Source organism: Peromyscus californicus, unplaced genomic scaffold, assembly GCF_007827085.1.
Source record: "Peromyscus californicus insignis strain IS unplaced genomic scaffold, ASM782708v3 Scaffold_21__1_contigs__length_65335640, whole genome shotgun sequence".
In the NCBI taxonomy this organism is placed as follows: Eukaryota; Metazoa; Chordata; class Mammalia; order Rodentia; family Cricetidae; genus Peromyscus; species Peromyscus californicus.
In genome coordinates this window covers 38,572,410-38,589,663 of record NW_026294514.1, presented here as the reverse complement: position 1 = coordinate 38,589,663, position 17,254 = coordinate 38,572,410, and the positions used below count along the sequence as shown (strand labels likewise).

The following is a 17,254-nucleotide window of genomic DNA, read 5'->3' as shown; positions in this document are numbered from 1 at the left end:
TACTTGGGAATAGTAAGTATCTTTCAGAGATTCGGTAAAAATCAAAAAGTTGGTTGGGAATTTAGCTCAGTGGTAGAGCGCTTGCCTAGCAAGCACATGGCCCTGGGTTCGGTCCTCAGCTCCAGAAGAAAAAAAAAAAAAAAAGAAAAAAAAAATCAAAAAGTTAAACACAATATTTGCATAGAACTGGCATGGTATGCAATGTACAGGCGTTCTCAGCAACATGGAGGTTTGTAAGAGCTTAATGTAAAGAAAGTCTACCCTGACTACAGACATCATCAGATTGATGAGAACCACAGTCTGGGGTCCACACTGCCCCCTACACAGAGCAGCACTTGTTCCTGCTGGAACTGTTGCCTCCTTTGTGGGGAGCACAACTCTTTCTTGCCTTTCCCTGATCTACGAGAGTCAAGTCTATCTGTTGGAGGGCGGGGCTCTGAGCATCTGTGACTCATAGATGGTGAACTGGCCATACAGAGCAGTTATGAGTCAGGAAGAGTCCCCCCGACCCCTGCTTCCCACTTTAACCATTTTATAGGCCATTCTGTGGCATTAAGTATGCTACCCTCACTCATCTCTGCAACTTTTCACCTCTCCCAACCAAAATTTTGTACCCATCAAACACACCACCCCAGCCCCTGGCCACTGCCCATTCCACTTTCTGTCTCCAGGAATCTGACTCTTACAGGCTCAGGGCATAGTGGTTTGGCTGGCTCTGTCGCCAGCTCTGGAGACAAATGCAGAGTAGATGGTACCGAAAGCTGTTCTGATCTGTTACTCATCTGTTGATCCTGGGCCCGGCTGTCTCATAGGTCTTGTTTTCCCCACCTCAAAGTAGTCCCTGATTCCTTATCAAATGCCCGTTATGTGTCGAGAGATATGCTAGATACTGGGAGTCCTACGCAAAAAGACTAGCTTCTGTGTGCAGGTAATTCACAGTACAGAAGACAGATAAAGACATTGTTTACATATCATATCATAAATTCACAACCTAGGGGAATTGGGACATTTCCCCAAAGGGGGTGACAGGGAGTGAAGCATGGAAAGAAGCGTGCTCGTGCTCGGCAACTTGAGAGGAGTGGGGCACGGGGTGGGGGGGGGTGCTGAGGCATTCAAGTCCCAGAGCTTGGGGCATTGCAAGGACTTACCTGTGGCTGGAACTAAGGGGCAGCATTAGGAAAGCAGAGAGGGGCGGGGCCGGAGGAGGATGTGGGGTCCATGGCCAAGATTTCCTAAACGATGTGAGGGAGGGTAGCTGGAAAAGCAAGGAGGGGCCCCAGGGAGGCACTAAGGGAGAGAAGATGGAATGAGCTGTCTGTCCATCCTCCGTCCCCAGCTGCAGCCCTGATTCTGCCTTGGCTTTAGGACCTGGCTTGCTGTGGTTCATCATAGTGCCCAGGCTTTCTTTTTGACAGTGTGTCTTAGTGCTGATGCGTGAGTGGATCTCAGCTTTCAATAATTCTGACAAATTACATTTAATGTGTCTGTTAGTCTGGAAAATAAATGGATCCATGGGTGAATTTTGGTCCTGGTTGCTAATGCCTTTGTGTGGAAACAATGATAGAGACATCATTCTTCTCAAAATGCAACATTGTGTAATTTGCTGTCTCTGGAAATTCAAACGTATTTTTTTTTCTGACACACATCACTTGACAATGAGAGGGAAACAGTGCAGCCCAAGTCAAGCAATGATTCTGTCAGAAGCACGGGAAGGGGGATGGGGTGGGGCGAGAGGGAAAAGGAGAGAAACCGAGCAGACAGCTGCCCCGACTCACTTAGTGTTTAGCCTCAGGAGAACTTCCCAGCATGCACAGAGCCCTTCATTTCCCACTGGTGAGCAGAGGGGCATGGTGCGAGCAGGGCGTGGATCAAGGTTAACAGATAGTATAGTTAATTCTCATTATCTTGGGGGACATTGGGGTATCTTAGACTATGTTACAGGTAGTTACGGCTCAGATGGGCTTGGGACCTGCTTGTCATTTAAGATGCTGCCGCACAAGTGGGGCGGTGGTGGGGCACACTTTTAATCCCAGTACTCAGGAGGCAGAGGCAGGCAGATCTCTGAGTTTGAGGCTAGCCTGGTCTACAGAGCGAGATCCAGGACAGCCAGGGGTGCTACACAAAGAAACGCTGTCTCAAAAAAACAAAACAAACAAACAAACAACAAAAACCACAAAAACAAAAAAGATGCTGCCCCATTCATAATAAACTCTGCCCTCATTCACCCCAGAAGATGTAGTCAGTCTAGGAAGAGAAGTGTCAAGGGTGGGGTTTAGATCTGCGGTGGTGGTGGAAGCCAAGGTCCCTCCTCCACCTCTGCATCAGTAAGAGTTCCCATTAGTGCCGCTGACTACTCACTCTTTGTCTGCTTGTGCAGAAATATTTATCAGCCTCTGCGGACTTAACCAACAGATTCAACTTAGCAACCAAGGGCTTCCCTCCTCAAGCAAACATGGAGAGTGTGGTAGTTAATCTTGGTTGTCAACTTGGTAGGAATTAGAATCACCATAGAAACATGCCTCTGGGTGTGTCTTTAAGGACGTTTCCAGAAAGGTTTAACTGAGCAGCAAAGACTCACCTTGAATGTGGGTGGCACCATGGCATGGTCTGGGGGCCCAGACTGAGTGAAAAGGAGAAAGCCACCGAAGCACCAGCATGCATCTCTCGCTCTGCTTCCTGACTGAACATAATGTGACCAGTGGCTTCATGCTCCTGTCTCTATACCTTCCCTCCCAGGGTGGACCACAGCCCCAGGCTGTGAGCCCAAACAAGCCCTTCTTTCCTTACTCTTTTTTTCAGGGATTTTGCCACAGCAGTGAGAAACAGTTAATACAGAGGGTCTAGATCGGCAGAGTAAAGATTCTTGTGATGGAGGGAAGAAGTGAGAGAAGGAGATACAGGCAACAGGAAAGAACAGAAAGAAATTAATATTTGAAGGCACGAGTGTAGCATTCCACAGAAAACCAAGGCCTCTGTGGAATGGTTTGAGCTCTTCCTCCAGGGACATGGCAGCGGACAGGATCTGAGTGGATGTGAGACCCGTCTTGTCACTTATCTGCTAGCGCTGTTCCATCACAGGTTTGCCCTTTCCCAGGACCGTTGACCCAGAAATCCTTCCCTTCTGCCTAGTTTGGAGGGAGCTTGCTCAGGCCATTTGCAGCCTGCAGGGCCCGGTGAAGACTGTTGGCTGCATTTTGCCACTGCTCAGATAACTAACTCTAATTTTAGCTCTAGATCTAGTTCAGAACTGGTTCATTTAATAACTAGGTGAAACTTGGCTTCTGGTAAGAGTTCTAGGCCCTGTTCTCTCGCTGATTTCCACTCTGCTCTCTTCCTCACCCACTCCCTCCCCTGTTTGCAACCCACAATCTTAAACGGTAACACAAACACATTTCTGGATTATTTTCAGGGACATTAGAGATTAAAAACAAGACAACACCCATGAAAGGGCATTTCAGAGGTGAGATGTCAACCCCATGAAGTTTCCTTTTTCAGAACAAACTGTTCCAGATGAGGTGTGCTGATCAGTTTATGAGTGAGGACAGAGTAGAATAGTTGCTTTCTAGATTAACAGCCCAGAGAATCGATCCAGAGACAACTTGAGAAGGAATGCAGCTCTAGAGCTTTAGAGGTATGAAGTGGTTCTTGAAGTCATTCAGTAAACAGCAAGACTAGACATCATATACCCAAGACTTACTCTGCCTCCAAACACACACACACACACACACACACACACACACACACACACACACACACACACGGCAAATTTAGTGGGGGATATAAGCTAGTTATCCTACAATTATAGGTTACTCTAACTGCAGCCTTCAAAAATCTCACTGAACAATTCACTTAAGTGTTGTGGGCCAAACCACCTGAACACCTCTTGGAGGAGGTGGGGAGAAGACACAGCATCAGACACAGACACGGGGAGTCAGATGAGAAGCAAAAGGCAGACTCATTTACTTCAGATATGGGGAGAGCCTAAATATTCCTTTCTGGCACCCCATGGCTGTCAGTCATTTCCTTGGCTGTGTTGGCTTTTTCTCATTGGCCTCATCAACCTAAAGTTCATAGGTCACCAATCACCGAGTGCAGCAGCAGACTCCAGGTTGACTCAAGGGAAGTTGTTATTGTGCATATTTATGTACATACCACCAAGGCTGTGGCAGCCCCACCAGCCGGGCTGGCTCCTTTTCTCCCCACGCATAAGATTTTTCTTAGCCAGGCATTGGTGGTGCATGCCTTTAATCCCAGCACTCGGGAGGCAGAGCCAGGTGGATCTCTGTGAGTTCGAGGCCAGCCTGGTCTACAAAACGAGTTTCAGGAAAGGCGCAAAGCTACACAGAGAAACCCTGTCTCGAAAAACCAGTAAAAGATTTGTCTTATGTTTAAATGATCTGCATTGGAGAAATAGGGCTTAGAATTTGGAAACTTTAAACCACAGTGCCTGTATCAGTTATTTATCTTCCCCTTTCCTAGGATAACATTAGATTTCCCCCTTTATTCTCATCTCGTAAAGGTGAAGGACTCTTTTAGATTTTGCTTTAGGAAGCTCTAACCAGGAATTGTATCTCCCTCCTGTTCTGTACCCTTATGTCCTCATGTCACCTATCCCATCATGGTGTAATTATTCCTAAGGAATCTTTCCATGCTACCATGTGCCATGCTGTGCCTCAGTGTGCTGGGTGTAGCTCAGTGCTGGACTCATCAGTAGGCTTTTAACAAATGCTTTATGAACTATACTGAATAGACGCAAACCTTTGTTTTTTTCATATTGCTGATATATGAGTGCTGTGGGATGTCATTCTGTATGCTGTGAGTGTGTGTTGCTCTGATTGGTTGATAAATAAAATGCTGATTGGCCAGTAACCAGGCAGGAAGTATAGGTGGGATAAGCAAACAAGGAGAATTCTGGGAAGAGGAAGGGCTGAGTCAGATGTCGCCAGCCAGACACAGAGGAAGCAAGATGACAAGGCAGAACTGAGAAAAGGTACCAAGCCATGTGGCTAAACATAGATAAGAATTATGGGTTAATTTAAGTGTAAGAGCTAGTCAGTAATAAGCCTGAGCTAATGGCTGAGCACTTATAATTAATATAAGCCTCTGTGTGTGTATTTGGGTCTGAGCAGCTGCAGGACCAGGTGGGACATAGGAAAACTTCCAACTACATGCGAGTTTTAGTTGTGAATTAAAACTGACAGCCTAGGAAAAATCTTTTTTTAATTTTATGTGGAATTTGGTTCTTATTTGTTTTCTTTACATTTAATTTCTTAACAATACTTCCTTCATTTTTTCTCTTCATGAATAGAGTAATGATCTGCTATTAATTACTTTGTGTTCTACAGTAAAATGAAAGTAAGCTGGCAGAATGCTAGGGCCTAATTACAACTTGTACATTTATTTTGTCTTTTAGTTACTCATCATTTCATACTCAGAGAATGTTAATATCCTTCCAATTAGTTTAAAGAGAAAAATTTATATCTACCTTAAAATCAGTCATTTTCTTAAGAAAAGAAACTAGCTAGAATTCTCTCTCTCTCTCTCTCTCTCTCTCTCTCTCTCTCTCTCTCTCTCTCTGAATATAGAGGACTGGAATTATAAAATTAAATTATTATTTAATATTTATGTTTTTTTTTTTCAAGACAGGGTTTCTCTGTGTAGTCCTGGCTGTCCTGGAACTCACTCAGAGATCTACCTGCCTTTGCCTCCCAAGTGCTTGGATTAAAGGCGTGTGCCACCACAACCCAGCTTGAATTCAAGAATTTTTTATAGACAATGTCATCACAATAAACTATATCTACTAAGAAAAGTCTCTTGGAACTGTATGAGGCAAATCTAAGTAGAATTCTTGAAGTAAATGGTTTCTGAAGTTTGCAGACTATAGTTACATATTTTCTGTTTATTGTTAGTGTATATACCGTGTGTACGTATGTGGGAGTGTGTGGAGGTCAGGGAACAGCTTGCTCCGAGTTGGTTCTTCCTTCACTTAGTGGCAGTGTGTGTCTTGTTCGGCTGTGTTGAGTGTTCCAGGTCCTCTGGCCCGCCAGCTTCGTGGTGACCCTCCTGTCATCTTGCTGTAGGACTACTCAGAATTGGTTGGAAACAAGGCTGACCCTGCTCTTGAGTTTGGAAGGACACAATATTGAATTCCTTTTCCTGAGGCTTTTGCTAATAAACGAGGAATTAAATGTTTGCACCTGAAGCTGTGATTCATTTTGTAAATTTTCCTGAACCGAGAGGAACCGTGAGTGCTCGTCATGGAGTGAAAATGCCACCACACAGTACTTTCGGTCAGCCTGGAGTTCTTCCTTTCCTGTTGTGTCTTTTAACTCTGTGGTCCGTGGGTTACCAACAGCACACACAAAGCCATATCTTGGCAGTGAAATTCCATGAAGTCCATTTGGAGATCAGATTCCTACACCTGTTTTTAGCTCTGAATGCAAGCCGCTTGTCTTGTCGCATTGCACTTTCACATATGAAGCGATAAAGTTGTGTTGGACACTGCCCGTCTAACCCAGTGAAACTGCTCTATTTCGTTTAATCCGGCAGCACTCAATGAGCCATCCACCTAATCCCACTGCGCGTGCAGCTTCCTGCTGTACTCTTTCGTCTCTTCTGGGTCTGGGACTCCCCTCCCCATGTGCTGCTATATTTATCTGCCTCCTTGGCCATAAAAGGCTGGCTGTGGGGCCCTGACATTCTGCTGCCTGACCACATGCATTATTTTTGAACTGGCCCCCAGATCCTGCCTCTAGCCCTGCCTCTTGACTTTTTCTGGGATTCGGCCACCTAGGGTCTCCGTTCTCTCCTCCTGCTCCTCAGCCGGCTGCAGCAGTACAACATCCATCCCCCTGCCCTCCCTGCCCCAGAGACTGGTAAGTGTGACACAGAGGCCCGTAAATGCACTCCTTAGCTGACGGGTGTCTTCTCAGCTCAGCAGGGAAATAACAGGGACCGCTCCTGGAAGGGAGAGCAGGGCAGCAGGGTGCCTGCTGAGGCCGGGGGTGGGGAGGGCTATTTTGCCCTATCACTGTATTCTTTTGAAATGAAGCTGCTAATCCCGGAACTATAAGATCATATTGTCTCAGATTCAACTCAAGGACTTTCTCCAGGTTCAGCAGTTTGGTTGAAATCTGGACTGGATGAGGGACAGGAGGCAGAGAAGTGTTTCCCTCCTCTGCATGCCTACAGATCTGTCTATCTCCCTGAGTGCAAATTAGACCAGAAGGATACAGATTCTCTCTAAAGACACTAGTTCACGATCTGGTGACTTTGCTCCAAGAGAGCAAGCAGTGTGGATGAACTCTCAAGTGCAGTGTGTTATTTCTGACCTGAAAAGGGTCGGGTACTAGAGAGGTGGCAGATCTGGCACTGTGACCCTGAAACTATTACCTTCTGTAGGTAATTTTCATAGCTTTTGGCCTCTGCTGCCAGCATTAAGAGTATATTGCAGCAAGATTACAATTACAGAGTTAGTATTTCTTCCTAAGCTCCCAAATTATTTTTAGGAAGAAAATTTAGGTTTCAGAGGCACAGAAGACCACAAAACCATCTTTCTTTCTAAAAAATTCTGGCTAAACCTGGCTCACTTAAGAAAAGGAGGTGGTTACACCTTCGTTCCAAAGGTCAGTCAGCCCTGGTGACTTAAAGTCAAGCCCTGTTTACTGGTAATACATGACCCCTATAGACTAAGTAGTAAATGGTAGTAAAATAAATATACTTGGGGCAGATAATGAAGAGTGGAAAATAGAATTATGGCAGGCATTTAAATAAGCTGTCTTGTGAAAATGATAACATTTTGAATCATCTGGGTAGTGGTGCTAATTTATAATGTACCACGGTGAAAGATCTTTATTATTTGTCAGTCATTCTGATGGCGTTGTTACAGAGACTTCTCTAACACTTCATGACACTAATATCACTCTAGATTAATGTATCCTCACCTTTATACTATAAACATTATCTAATAATTGTCCATCAAGCACAGTTCTGCACATTCAGTAACACAAAGCAATCTATTTGAGGGCGGAAACAGTTGCTTGCCAGTGGCTCCTTTTGATTTGTTCTTCTTAGGAAATGCCATGTAGACTGGTATTTTCCATGGGACCGAAGATGCATATTTCTGGATTTTCTTTCTTTCTTGACTTTTTAAGTAGCTTAAATAAAATTTAGTTTCAAATTTGACAAAATTTAAAAGGACTTGCTTAGTCCTTTTAGATCCTCCCTTAGGATTTTTTTTTTTAAACAAAAACAAGGTTTGAAGAAAACTACTTGAAAACAATTTTCTTACATATTTTTGAAAATAATATTTTAGAATATTATGCATAAGAGTATTTTTTTAAACATAGGGGGAGTGTCTATAAAATTATGACTTACCTAGTTTGCCACATGGCTGATATTCTTCCTTTCGGGGACACGTTATTTACAAGAGTGAATGTGTGGGCTCTGTGAGTAAAGGGACTTCCTGCCAACCTGATGACCTGAGTTCCATCCCCGGAACCCACAGGATGGAAGGAAAAGAACAAATTGTCCTCTGCCCTCCGTGTACACGCTCTGACACACGTGTACCCCACACAAATTAATTGATAGACAGATGTAAAAAAGAAAAGTAAATACAATGTGAAGCCTCCCCTCCTGAAGCTAAACTACCAGCCCAAGTTCACCCTGTCAGCTGCCACACTGAGGCCTAATTCTTCTTTATATAGTAAGAATCAAAATCTACATGTTTTTATATGGAATAAATTCTTTTTCTGGTTTGAAAAAGTTGCCTTTTTGAAGTGTTTGCAAGATTTGGGAGAACTTGTATTCATAAGAATTACCAGACCCTGGTTTAGTTCTGGGGCTTTTCTATCTGTAATCCTTCTCCTATGTCTTCCCTCACCTTGGAAAGGGTGTCATTGGGCAGTCTTAGCTGATCTGAAACGTGCAGAGACCAGACTGGCCTTGGACTCACAGAGATCCACCTGTCTCTGCCTCCATAGAGCTGGGATTAAAGGTGTGCGCCACCACCCCAGCATTCTTCCTGGTTTTCAGTTTCACCTACATGCTGTTGGCGCTGAGATTTAGATGTCCATCCTACACTACGACCCTGTCCTTTGAAGTCACACATCTGACTCCCCACTTCACCCATCAGCTGGAGGGGTAGCAGGTGCCTCAAATGTAGAACATCTCCGACCAGTCTCTTGATTTTTCCATTCCAAGATGATACTTTCTTCTCTTCCCCATCTCAGATAATGGTAACTTCAGTCTTTTAGTTAGTCAGGCAACAAGCCTTGGGAACATTTCCTTTTCCTTCATGTTCTCATTTGGAACGTCCAGTGAATGCCATTGGCTGTACCTTCAAACCATATGCAGAGTCTGAGCACTCCTTACTCTCCCACTGTGGCTGATGTGTCATCATCAGCCGGGACTCTGGAAGGGACCATTGTATTTCTCTCCTAGAGCCATGAGAACAGAGTGTACAGGACTCAATGGTCTAAGCCACAGAAAGGTATTTCCTTACAGTTCTGGAGCCTATAAATACAAGGTCCAGTGTTGTTAGATTTGGCTAAATAAGGCTACTCATCTAGAAGACCCAGGTTCAATTCCCAACACCTATGCGGCAGCTCACTGCCATTTGTAGCTTCAGCCCTAGAGGATCTGACACCATCTTCTGTCCATCATATGTGCCAAGCACACATATGGTGTACAAACATAACATATGTTTGATGATACAAACATCAAGACACACAAAATAAAAATAAGGTAACAAGGATAAGGCTTCTGATGGCTTGTAGATGGACCACTTCTCTGGTACCTCCACATGATGGTTGCTCTGTCATGTGTTCAGACACCGTCCTCCACATGATGGTCACTATCATGTGTTCAGACACTGTCCTCCACATGATGGTCACTCTATCGTGTTCAGACACTGTCCTCCATGTGATGGTCACTCTATCATGTGTTCAGACACTGTCCTCCACATGATGGTCACTATCATGTGTTCAGACACTGTCCTCCACATGATGGTCACTATCATGTGTTCAGACACTGTCCTCCACATGATGGTCACTGTCATGTGTTCAGACACTGTCTTAATTTTCTTTTATTCTGGGGAAACCAGCCCTGTTGGGCTAACACCTGAATGAGCTATTTCAGTTTAACTTTTCCTTTAAGGACCCAGTTTTCAAATGTAGTCTCAATCTGAAGGATTGGGGCATATCAGTCTGTGGAAAGGGACAGAACTCAGCCCAGTATAGCCCTCTAATCGATCTTTTAGCTTTCCTTCAACAACTATTATTCAGACATGAGCAAGGGCTTGTCAGTTCAGAGACTGTTAGTGTCGTCTCAGCTCCTCTCTGAGTAAAGGCCAAGCCCTTAGTGTCCCCTCTAGGACCCTATACAATCTGCCCTTTCTCTCTTACCCGCTCTTCACCTCTCTGTCATCATTTGTACCTTCCCTGCGCCCTCTTCAAGTCCTGCAGCCCCGCTGTCCCCGGCTCTGCATGGAGAGTGATGCATTTGCTCCTTTCTGGTGTTTGTGCATGAGTGTTCCATCCTGAGCATTCACTCCAGACAGCCTCTGGCTCTGATGTCTCTCTCCTGTGAAGCAATCTCTGCTGAAGGGGCTTCAGGTTGTGTCTGGCTTTACTTTACTCCGTGGCCCTTGGTGCGTTCTAATGCACTCCCAACTGTTAAGTCTCTCTGTGTCAATCTCCTACAGAATACTCGTCCTGTATTGGACAGTTGGAGAAGGATTTTTGTTTTGTTTTTCACCCCTGTTGTGCTGGAATAGCTCAGTCTCAAAGTAGGTGCTCGTTATCTCTTAAATGAATACCACATTCCTTCCCATCATTCCACATTCTCCTAAATGAATGAGCATGCATCAGAATAGAATGTCGGAAAAGTAGAAATAGGCATCACGTTGGAGTGTTTGAGAGAAAAGCACACTTGCCAGAGAAGAAACTTTGTTCAGTTGTCCTAGACAAGAAAGAAAGGAATGCATAATGGCAGAGTTGGGGTGCACATATGGGCCACTGAGGAGGGGGTTTGTGAGTACCCACTTAAGCTGAACTTACAGCCTTTCCCATTCATTCTTCAGAACGATTGCAGTCTGCATTTTTCTGCATTGGTTGAGATGAATTGTTCTCTGGGATTGTTCAATCAGGAATCGTTTTCTTGCAGGTTGCCTCCTCCCCTCCAGGACGCACGATGGCTTTGCCTTTTTATCAGAGGTCCCACCAGCACTACGATCTCAGTTACCGTAACAAGGACCTTCGCACCACCATGAGCCACTACCAACAGGAGAAGAAGCGCTCTGCCATCTACACCCATGGCTCCACCGCCTACAGCAGCCGTTCCTCCGCAGCACACCGCCAGGAGTCAGAGGCCTTTAGTCAAGCGTCAGCCGCCTCCTACCAGCAGCAGGCTGCGCAGGCCTACAGTCTTGGAGCGTCCCAGTACTCTCGAGGGTCTGAAGTCAGCCGGAAGACAGCCTCGGCATACGATTATGGCTATTCCCACGGGTATGTCAGGAGCAGCCTTCCAACTTTGGGCCCATGCTCTAATTAATCACATTTCCTCTCTTAAATATGGCAACCCTGTTACATTGGGTGTGGAGGGAGACCTGAGCACCGTGTCTTACCTTTCCCCTTCTATTGTCTGGTTGAAATTCACGGTTTTAGAGTCTCACTGGAGAGTCTTGCTTGAGTCATCCACTGCGGTGATATTTCTAGCAGGCAAGTTTTGGTTACTCTGACAGCAACAGAGCCAGAAAATATTTTGACACCCAGCAGGTTTCCTGGCTCCCATAATGCTTCTGCTTAGATTAAAAGCCAATACAGAATTTAAAATTCATAGGTGCCAGGGAACTAATCTACAGCAGAGATGCACTGGAATTTTTCTGAAAACCAATACTCAAAATTCCGAGTTATTATTCAAGCAACAAATATTTTCTTTTTTTTTTTTTTTTGGTTTTTTTCAAGACAGGGTTTCTCTTGTGTAGTTTTGGTGCCTGTCCTGGATCTTGCTCTGTAGACCAGTCTGGCCTCGAACTCACAGAGATCTGCCTGGCTCTGCCTCCCGAGTGCCCGTCTTCCCCTCCCCCTCCAAATAAATTTTCTTTATCTGGAATATTTTGTGCAGAAGCATGACCTTCTCTCAGAGAGCCTAAGAGTAATAGGAATAAGCATGCATTGGGCCAAATTAGATTATTGACCAAACACAACGAGAGAGACTCTACTCCTAAACAAAAAAGTTATGTTAGGATGCTAGGAAGAGTAAATTGCAGATGAAGGTCTGCTCTGCAAAGCAAACCCAGAATCTCGTTTCCTTAGAAATGATAAAGCTAACCTAAATGTGAACTGTTATGTCTAGAAAGTTCCAATTTGGATCTCTTTGCCTGGGGTGGGAGTTAAGGCTGCTTTCCTGACTGAGGCCTTCCAGGTGAGAGTGGGAAGTTTCCTTCTTTTAAAGTTATTAATCTATTTCAGTGTATGTAAGAGTGACTACGTGAGCTTATGTATACCACTTGCATGCAGGTGCCCGCAGAGCCCAGAAGAGGGTGTCAGAGCCCCTAGAACTGGAGTTTTAGGTGGTGGTTGTGAGCGACACAATGTGAGAGTTGGGAACAGAACCTGAATCCTCTGAAGAGGATTAGTGCTCTTAACTGTTAAGCTAACTCTTCAGCACCAAGATATTCCATTCTCATCAGTACCAAAATTTGTATTAGTCAGGGCTCCCTAGAGGAACAGAACTAATAGAATGAATATGTATATTCATCGTATATTCAATGTATATATTCATTCTATCACACACACACACACACACACACAGATATGGGATTTAGTAGAATGGCTTACAGGCTGTGGTCTAGCTAGTCCAACAATGGCTGTCTACCAATGGAAGGTCCAAGAATCTAGTAGTTGTTCAGTTCACAAGGTTAGATGTCTCATCTGGCCTTGAATGTATGCCCAAATCCTGAAGAAGTAGCCTTTAATGCAAGTGTAGGAGTGGACTTGCCAGTGAGAGTGAGAACAAGCAGGCAAAGAGAGCAAGCTTCCTTCTTTCATGTTTTTTATATAGGCTGCCAGCAGAAAGTGTGACCCAGATCAGAGGTGGATCTTCCCACCTCAAAAAGTCTGGATTAGCCAGGCGGTGGTGGCGCACGCGCAGGGCGGTGGTGGTGCACGCCTTTAATCCCAGTACTCGGGAGGCAGAGCCAGGTGGATCTCTGTGAGTTCGAGGCCAGCCTGGGCTACCAAGTGAGTCCCAGGAAAGGTGCAAAGCTACACAGAGAAACCCTGTCTCGAAAAACCAAAAAAAAAAAAAAGGTCTGGATTAAAAGTGGATCTTACCACTGCAAATGATTTAATTAAGAAAACATCCTTCATAAATGTACCCAACCATTTGGGTTTTAGTTAATTCCAGATGTAGTCAAGTTGACAACCAAGAATAGCCATCACAAGTCCACCCCTTGTCAACTTGACACACAATTATATCTCCTATGTCATGCTTAATTTCCAAATGAAAACAGTAACTAGGTCATAATTATACTTAATATGATATAACTATCCCACATACAATTGCAAATGCATTATATATTTAACCAGGTCATAATTATGCCTTACATGATGTAACTGTCCCTTGAACAACTGCAAATGCATTATAAATTTTCAAAAAAATTTTAGAATTGGTGACAATATTCCTTGACAGATATTCTTTTAGTATCTCAAACCTAAATATGATAACCACTAATTTTCTTAGTTGATGTTGTACTTATGCATTTATCACTACATGATAAAGAACTTGAGGAAAGAAAACACAAATATCTGTACAAACACTTTCTTAACAAAGTATGACAGAAACACTTATGTCAATTATAATCTTTGGTTCTGAAACTGGTCACATGGTCTTAGCTGGTATTTCAGTTACATTCCTCTACTACCCAATCTCTGTTTCCTCCACCCTCAGCAGTAACCTCAGCAGGTCTCAGTTTTCCGAACAGCGAACTCATTGATCATTTTGGATATCAAAGAAGTGTTACAGCGAGTCTGCATGACTCAAAGAAGGAGGTTGCCGTGACATTGTACAATGGAAGCCCATAATTCTGCAGTTGGCTTAGCTGTGTTTGCTTGTCTAGCCACTGTGTTGGATAGATGTTTGTTTCTTCAGTCTCAGACAATTTTTATCTTACTGCTCTTAAGAATAAAACATTTTATGAGGACTAAAAAAACACATGCAAGATATACACAATTTATAACTAAGTCTATTTATAGTCTACAGAAAAAAATTGCTGACCTTTAAAATGTAGACATTTCTGGGCTGTGTGGCTTGTAACCACCTGCTGCCTTTAATATGCTTCTCCAAGGCATCAGGCTTAGGTGGCATTTTTTTTTATAATAAATGAAATATTTAAGTTGTCCAAAATTTAAGTATAAAATATTTGTCAAGGCAACTGGAAAAAGTATCACTTTCAGGGCATACAAAAGGTGACTGGGGAATAACGCAGTGGCTTGTGTGAATCGATGTGGAGAAGGCAGAAATTCCTAAATCCCTGATCTACAGCTGTCATGTTGTCAGTGACAGTGACCTCGAGGGAGCTTCTGGCAGGATCTATACCAGAGCCAGAGTCTGCTGGGGTTTACCTGGAATGTATGGTGGCAACACTCTGAAATTCCACCTGGAATGGAACAGGATCACTTTGCAATCAATCTCACTTTCATAGGTCATGTTCTGCCACGGGCTATCCATAAGGATCTCATGTTGGCTGCAGAAGTGGAAATATTGTCCCTGAGGAGAATCTATTTCTTTTAGCACTTACTTCAAATGAATCTCCTTCCAAAGGAAAGTTGGGAGGAATTAACACCACATGTGTGTGTGTGACAGCATCAGTCTGTCCTCTTGAGGAATGTTCCGTAGTTGTGTTCAAGAACCTCCCTTAGGAAAGCAGCTGTCTTGCAGGAGGATTGGACGCTAAATATCCATCCTTCTGGAATGTCTGCCCTGGGTCTACAGAAGATGGTATTTTTATGATCATGAAGTTGTTAGCTAATTTCTTGAGCATTTATTTTATTTTCCTAACATGGAAAAATTGATAGAATGTTCTACATTTATATTTTCAAATGATTTTTTTTTTTTAGCTCTACTGCAAACTTTCATGCTTGAACCACTTTAATTTCACATGGTTTATGTGGACTCAATGCAGTATCCTTCTTTATTTATAATTTAGCATCTCATCTCAAACATTAGTAATTGGACTGGCTCTTTGGGAGCATGGGGGACCTTGCCATGTAGGCTTAGACAAACTTTATATAGGAAACAAACTATAATCATTTTTCCATGTTCCACACCACATCTTGTTCTTACCGTGTATGGAATAGGTTGCTATTTATTAATGGTTTGCTATGTTCGAACAAAATGGAGTTCAAGGTTCTTGGTGGGAACAGGATGAGCTAAAAACAGTACATGTGGAAGAGAAAATACCAGTGCTGTCTTTCCCTCTTCCTATGAATATAAAAGAGAAGGAGCCTGAAATAACCTTGGAGGCATTTCAGTTTTTTGCTTTTAGAACTAGGAGTAACAGGTGCAGGCTTAGAATCTTTATGATTTCTTCAGGTTGTTTTTAAGTTTATTCAAAATGATAGGATTTTTCCTGCTCAATGAGATTTGTCTTTGGATTGTGAACAGTATTGTTGATAAAGGCCCCTGAGTTGGAACTGCGTCTCTCTGCAGTGTGTGTAAGCACTAGGCTAGGTCTATTTTTACCCTCTACTTTGTAGTTAGATTTCCAATGTTAAGGTGGAAAATTCAGAGATTTATATGTGCTCAGGGCTTGGCTGACCTCAGTGAGTCTCGCTTGGAGTCAGTATGGCTGTAGCACAGATTAGTTACTGACTATGTTATAAAACACATTAAATACCTTTAGTTCATGGTTACATTGAGGAAAAAAAGACTCTAAAAGCAGCACAAACACTGTCAGAATGGCAAGGTCGATGTTTTACATAACAGTGGTATCAACAACAAATACAAGGCTCTGTTATCAAAAGGGGAATGCAAGGGCTCTGTGTGTGCATTTTCATGCATTGTGTGCGCATGCACGATGGAGGCCAGGGTAAATGTCCGGTGCCTTCCTCTATCACTCTCCACGTTTTTGAGACATGCACTCTCACTGACCCAAGATCTTGAAAATTCAGCTGGATTAGCTGGACGGCAAGCTCTGATCCTCTCCTCTCCATCCAGTGCTGAAATGACAGGTACGTGTTACCACATTCAGCTTTCTCCATGAGTGTTGGGATCCAACTCATCTGCCCATGCTTTTACAGCAAACACTTTACATGCTGAACCACATCCCAAGCCCATGTTCTGTAACTCAGGCTTTTCTGCTTTCGTCCCATTTCCCTTTGATCTTCAGCTATACAGGAAGTAGTAGTATGACATCTTTGTTTTGCTACTTAAATACCAGAAGAAGGCCGGCAATAGGACTCAGTGGGTGAAGGTGCTTTTGCCAAGCCTGTTGTTGACCTGAGTATGATCCCTGTGCCTGGGGTGAAATGTCATGTCTGTCGGCACCTTCCTGCTGACCAGACAGTGGGGAAGCCCGTGGGAACTGACTGTTTCAGCAGGCTTGACCTTTTCCCAGCACTCTCTGGGAATGAGGAAGTAAATTTGATACCACATCTAGTCAACTACAGGACCATCTACATTGTGAGTTGGGATGTGTCAATGTGACTTGTACAAGGATGGAACAATTCAGCGCAAAAGTGACAGCTTTTTGACAGAACAAGGCATCTCTTGATTCTAAAGTTAAGCGTCTGCCTAGAAAACAAGGAGCAAGCTCTCCCATTCTTGCTGAGTGTGGTGGCGCACACCTTTAGTCCCAACACTTGGGAGGCAGAGGCAGGTGGATCTGTCTGAGTTCCAGACCAACCTGGTCTACAGAGTGAGTTCCAGGACAGCCAGGACTACACAGAGAAACCCTAGCTCAAAACACACACACACACACACACACACACACACACACACACACACACACACACACACACACACCAAACAAACAAACAACAACAAAAGAACTGTTAAAGGACCAGTGAGATGCTCGGTGGTTAAAGCTACTTACTGTTGCACAGCTAGCCCATGAACCTGAGTTTAATCTTTGGAGCTCAAGTAAAAGTAGGAGAGAAGCATGAGGATACAAGTATGGTATATCAGTATCATAGCTAAGTATGATATTAGCTATAGATTCCTCATGTAGATAGAGCCAAAGATTTCCATTAGG

The 17,254-nt window shown here is 43.8% G+C and overlaps 1 protein-coding gene across 5 annotated transcripts in view; it reads left to right on the top strand.

Annotated features, from left to right (window-relative positions):
• The window catches only part of Myom1 (myomesin 1), a 144,166-nt gene that overhangs the window by 11,784 nt on the left and 115,128 nt on the right, over positions 1-17,254 (top strand). For 4 of the 5 annotated variants that reach the window (XM_052750102.1, XM_052750104.1, XM_052750100.1 and 1 more), the window contains one exon: positions 11,164-11,504. In XM_052750102.1, the coding sequence (XP_052606062.1) occupies positions 11,191-11,504 (314 nt within the window). In that variant the 5' untranslated portion in view covers positions 11,164-11,190. Of the gene's footprint in view, positions 1-6,510; positions 6,876-11,163; positions 11,505-17,254 lie in introns of those variants that run through there. The other variant, XM_052750103.1, reaches the window with a different exon arrangement.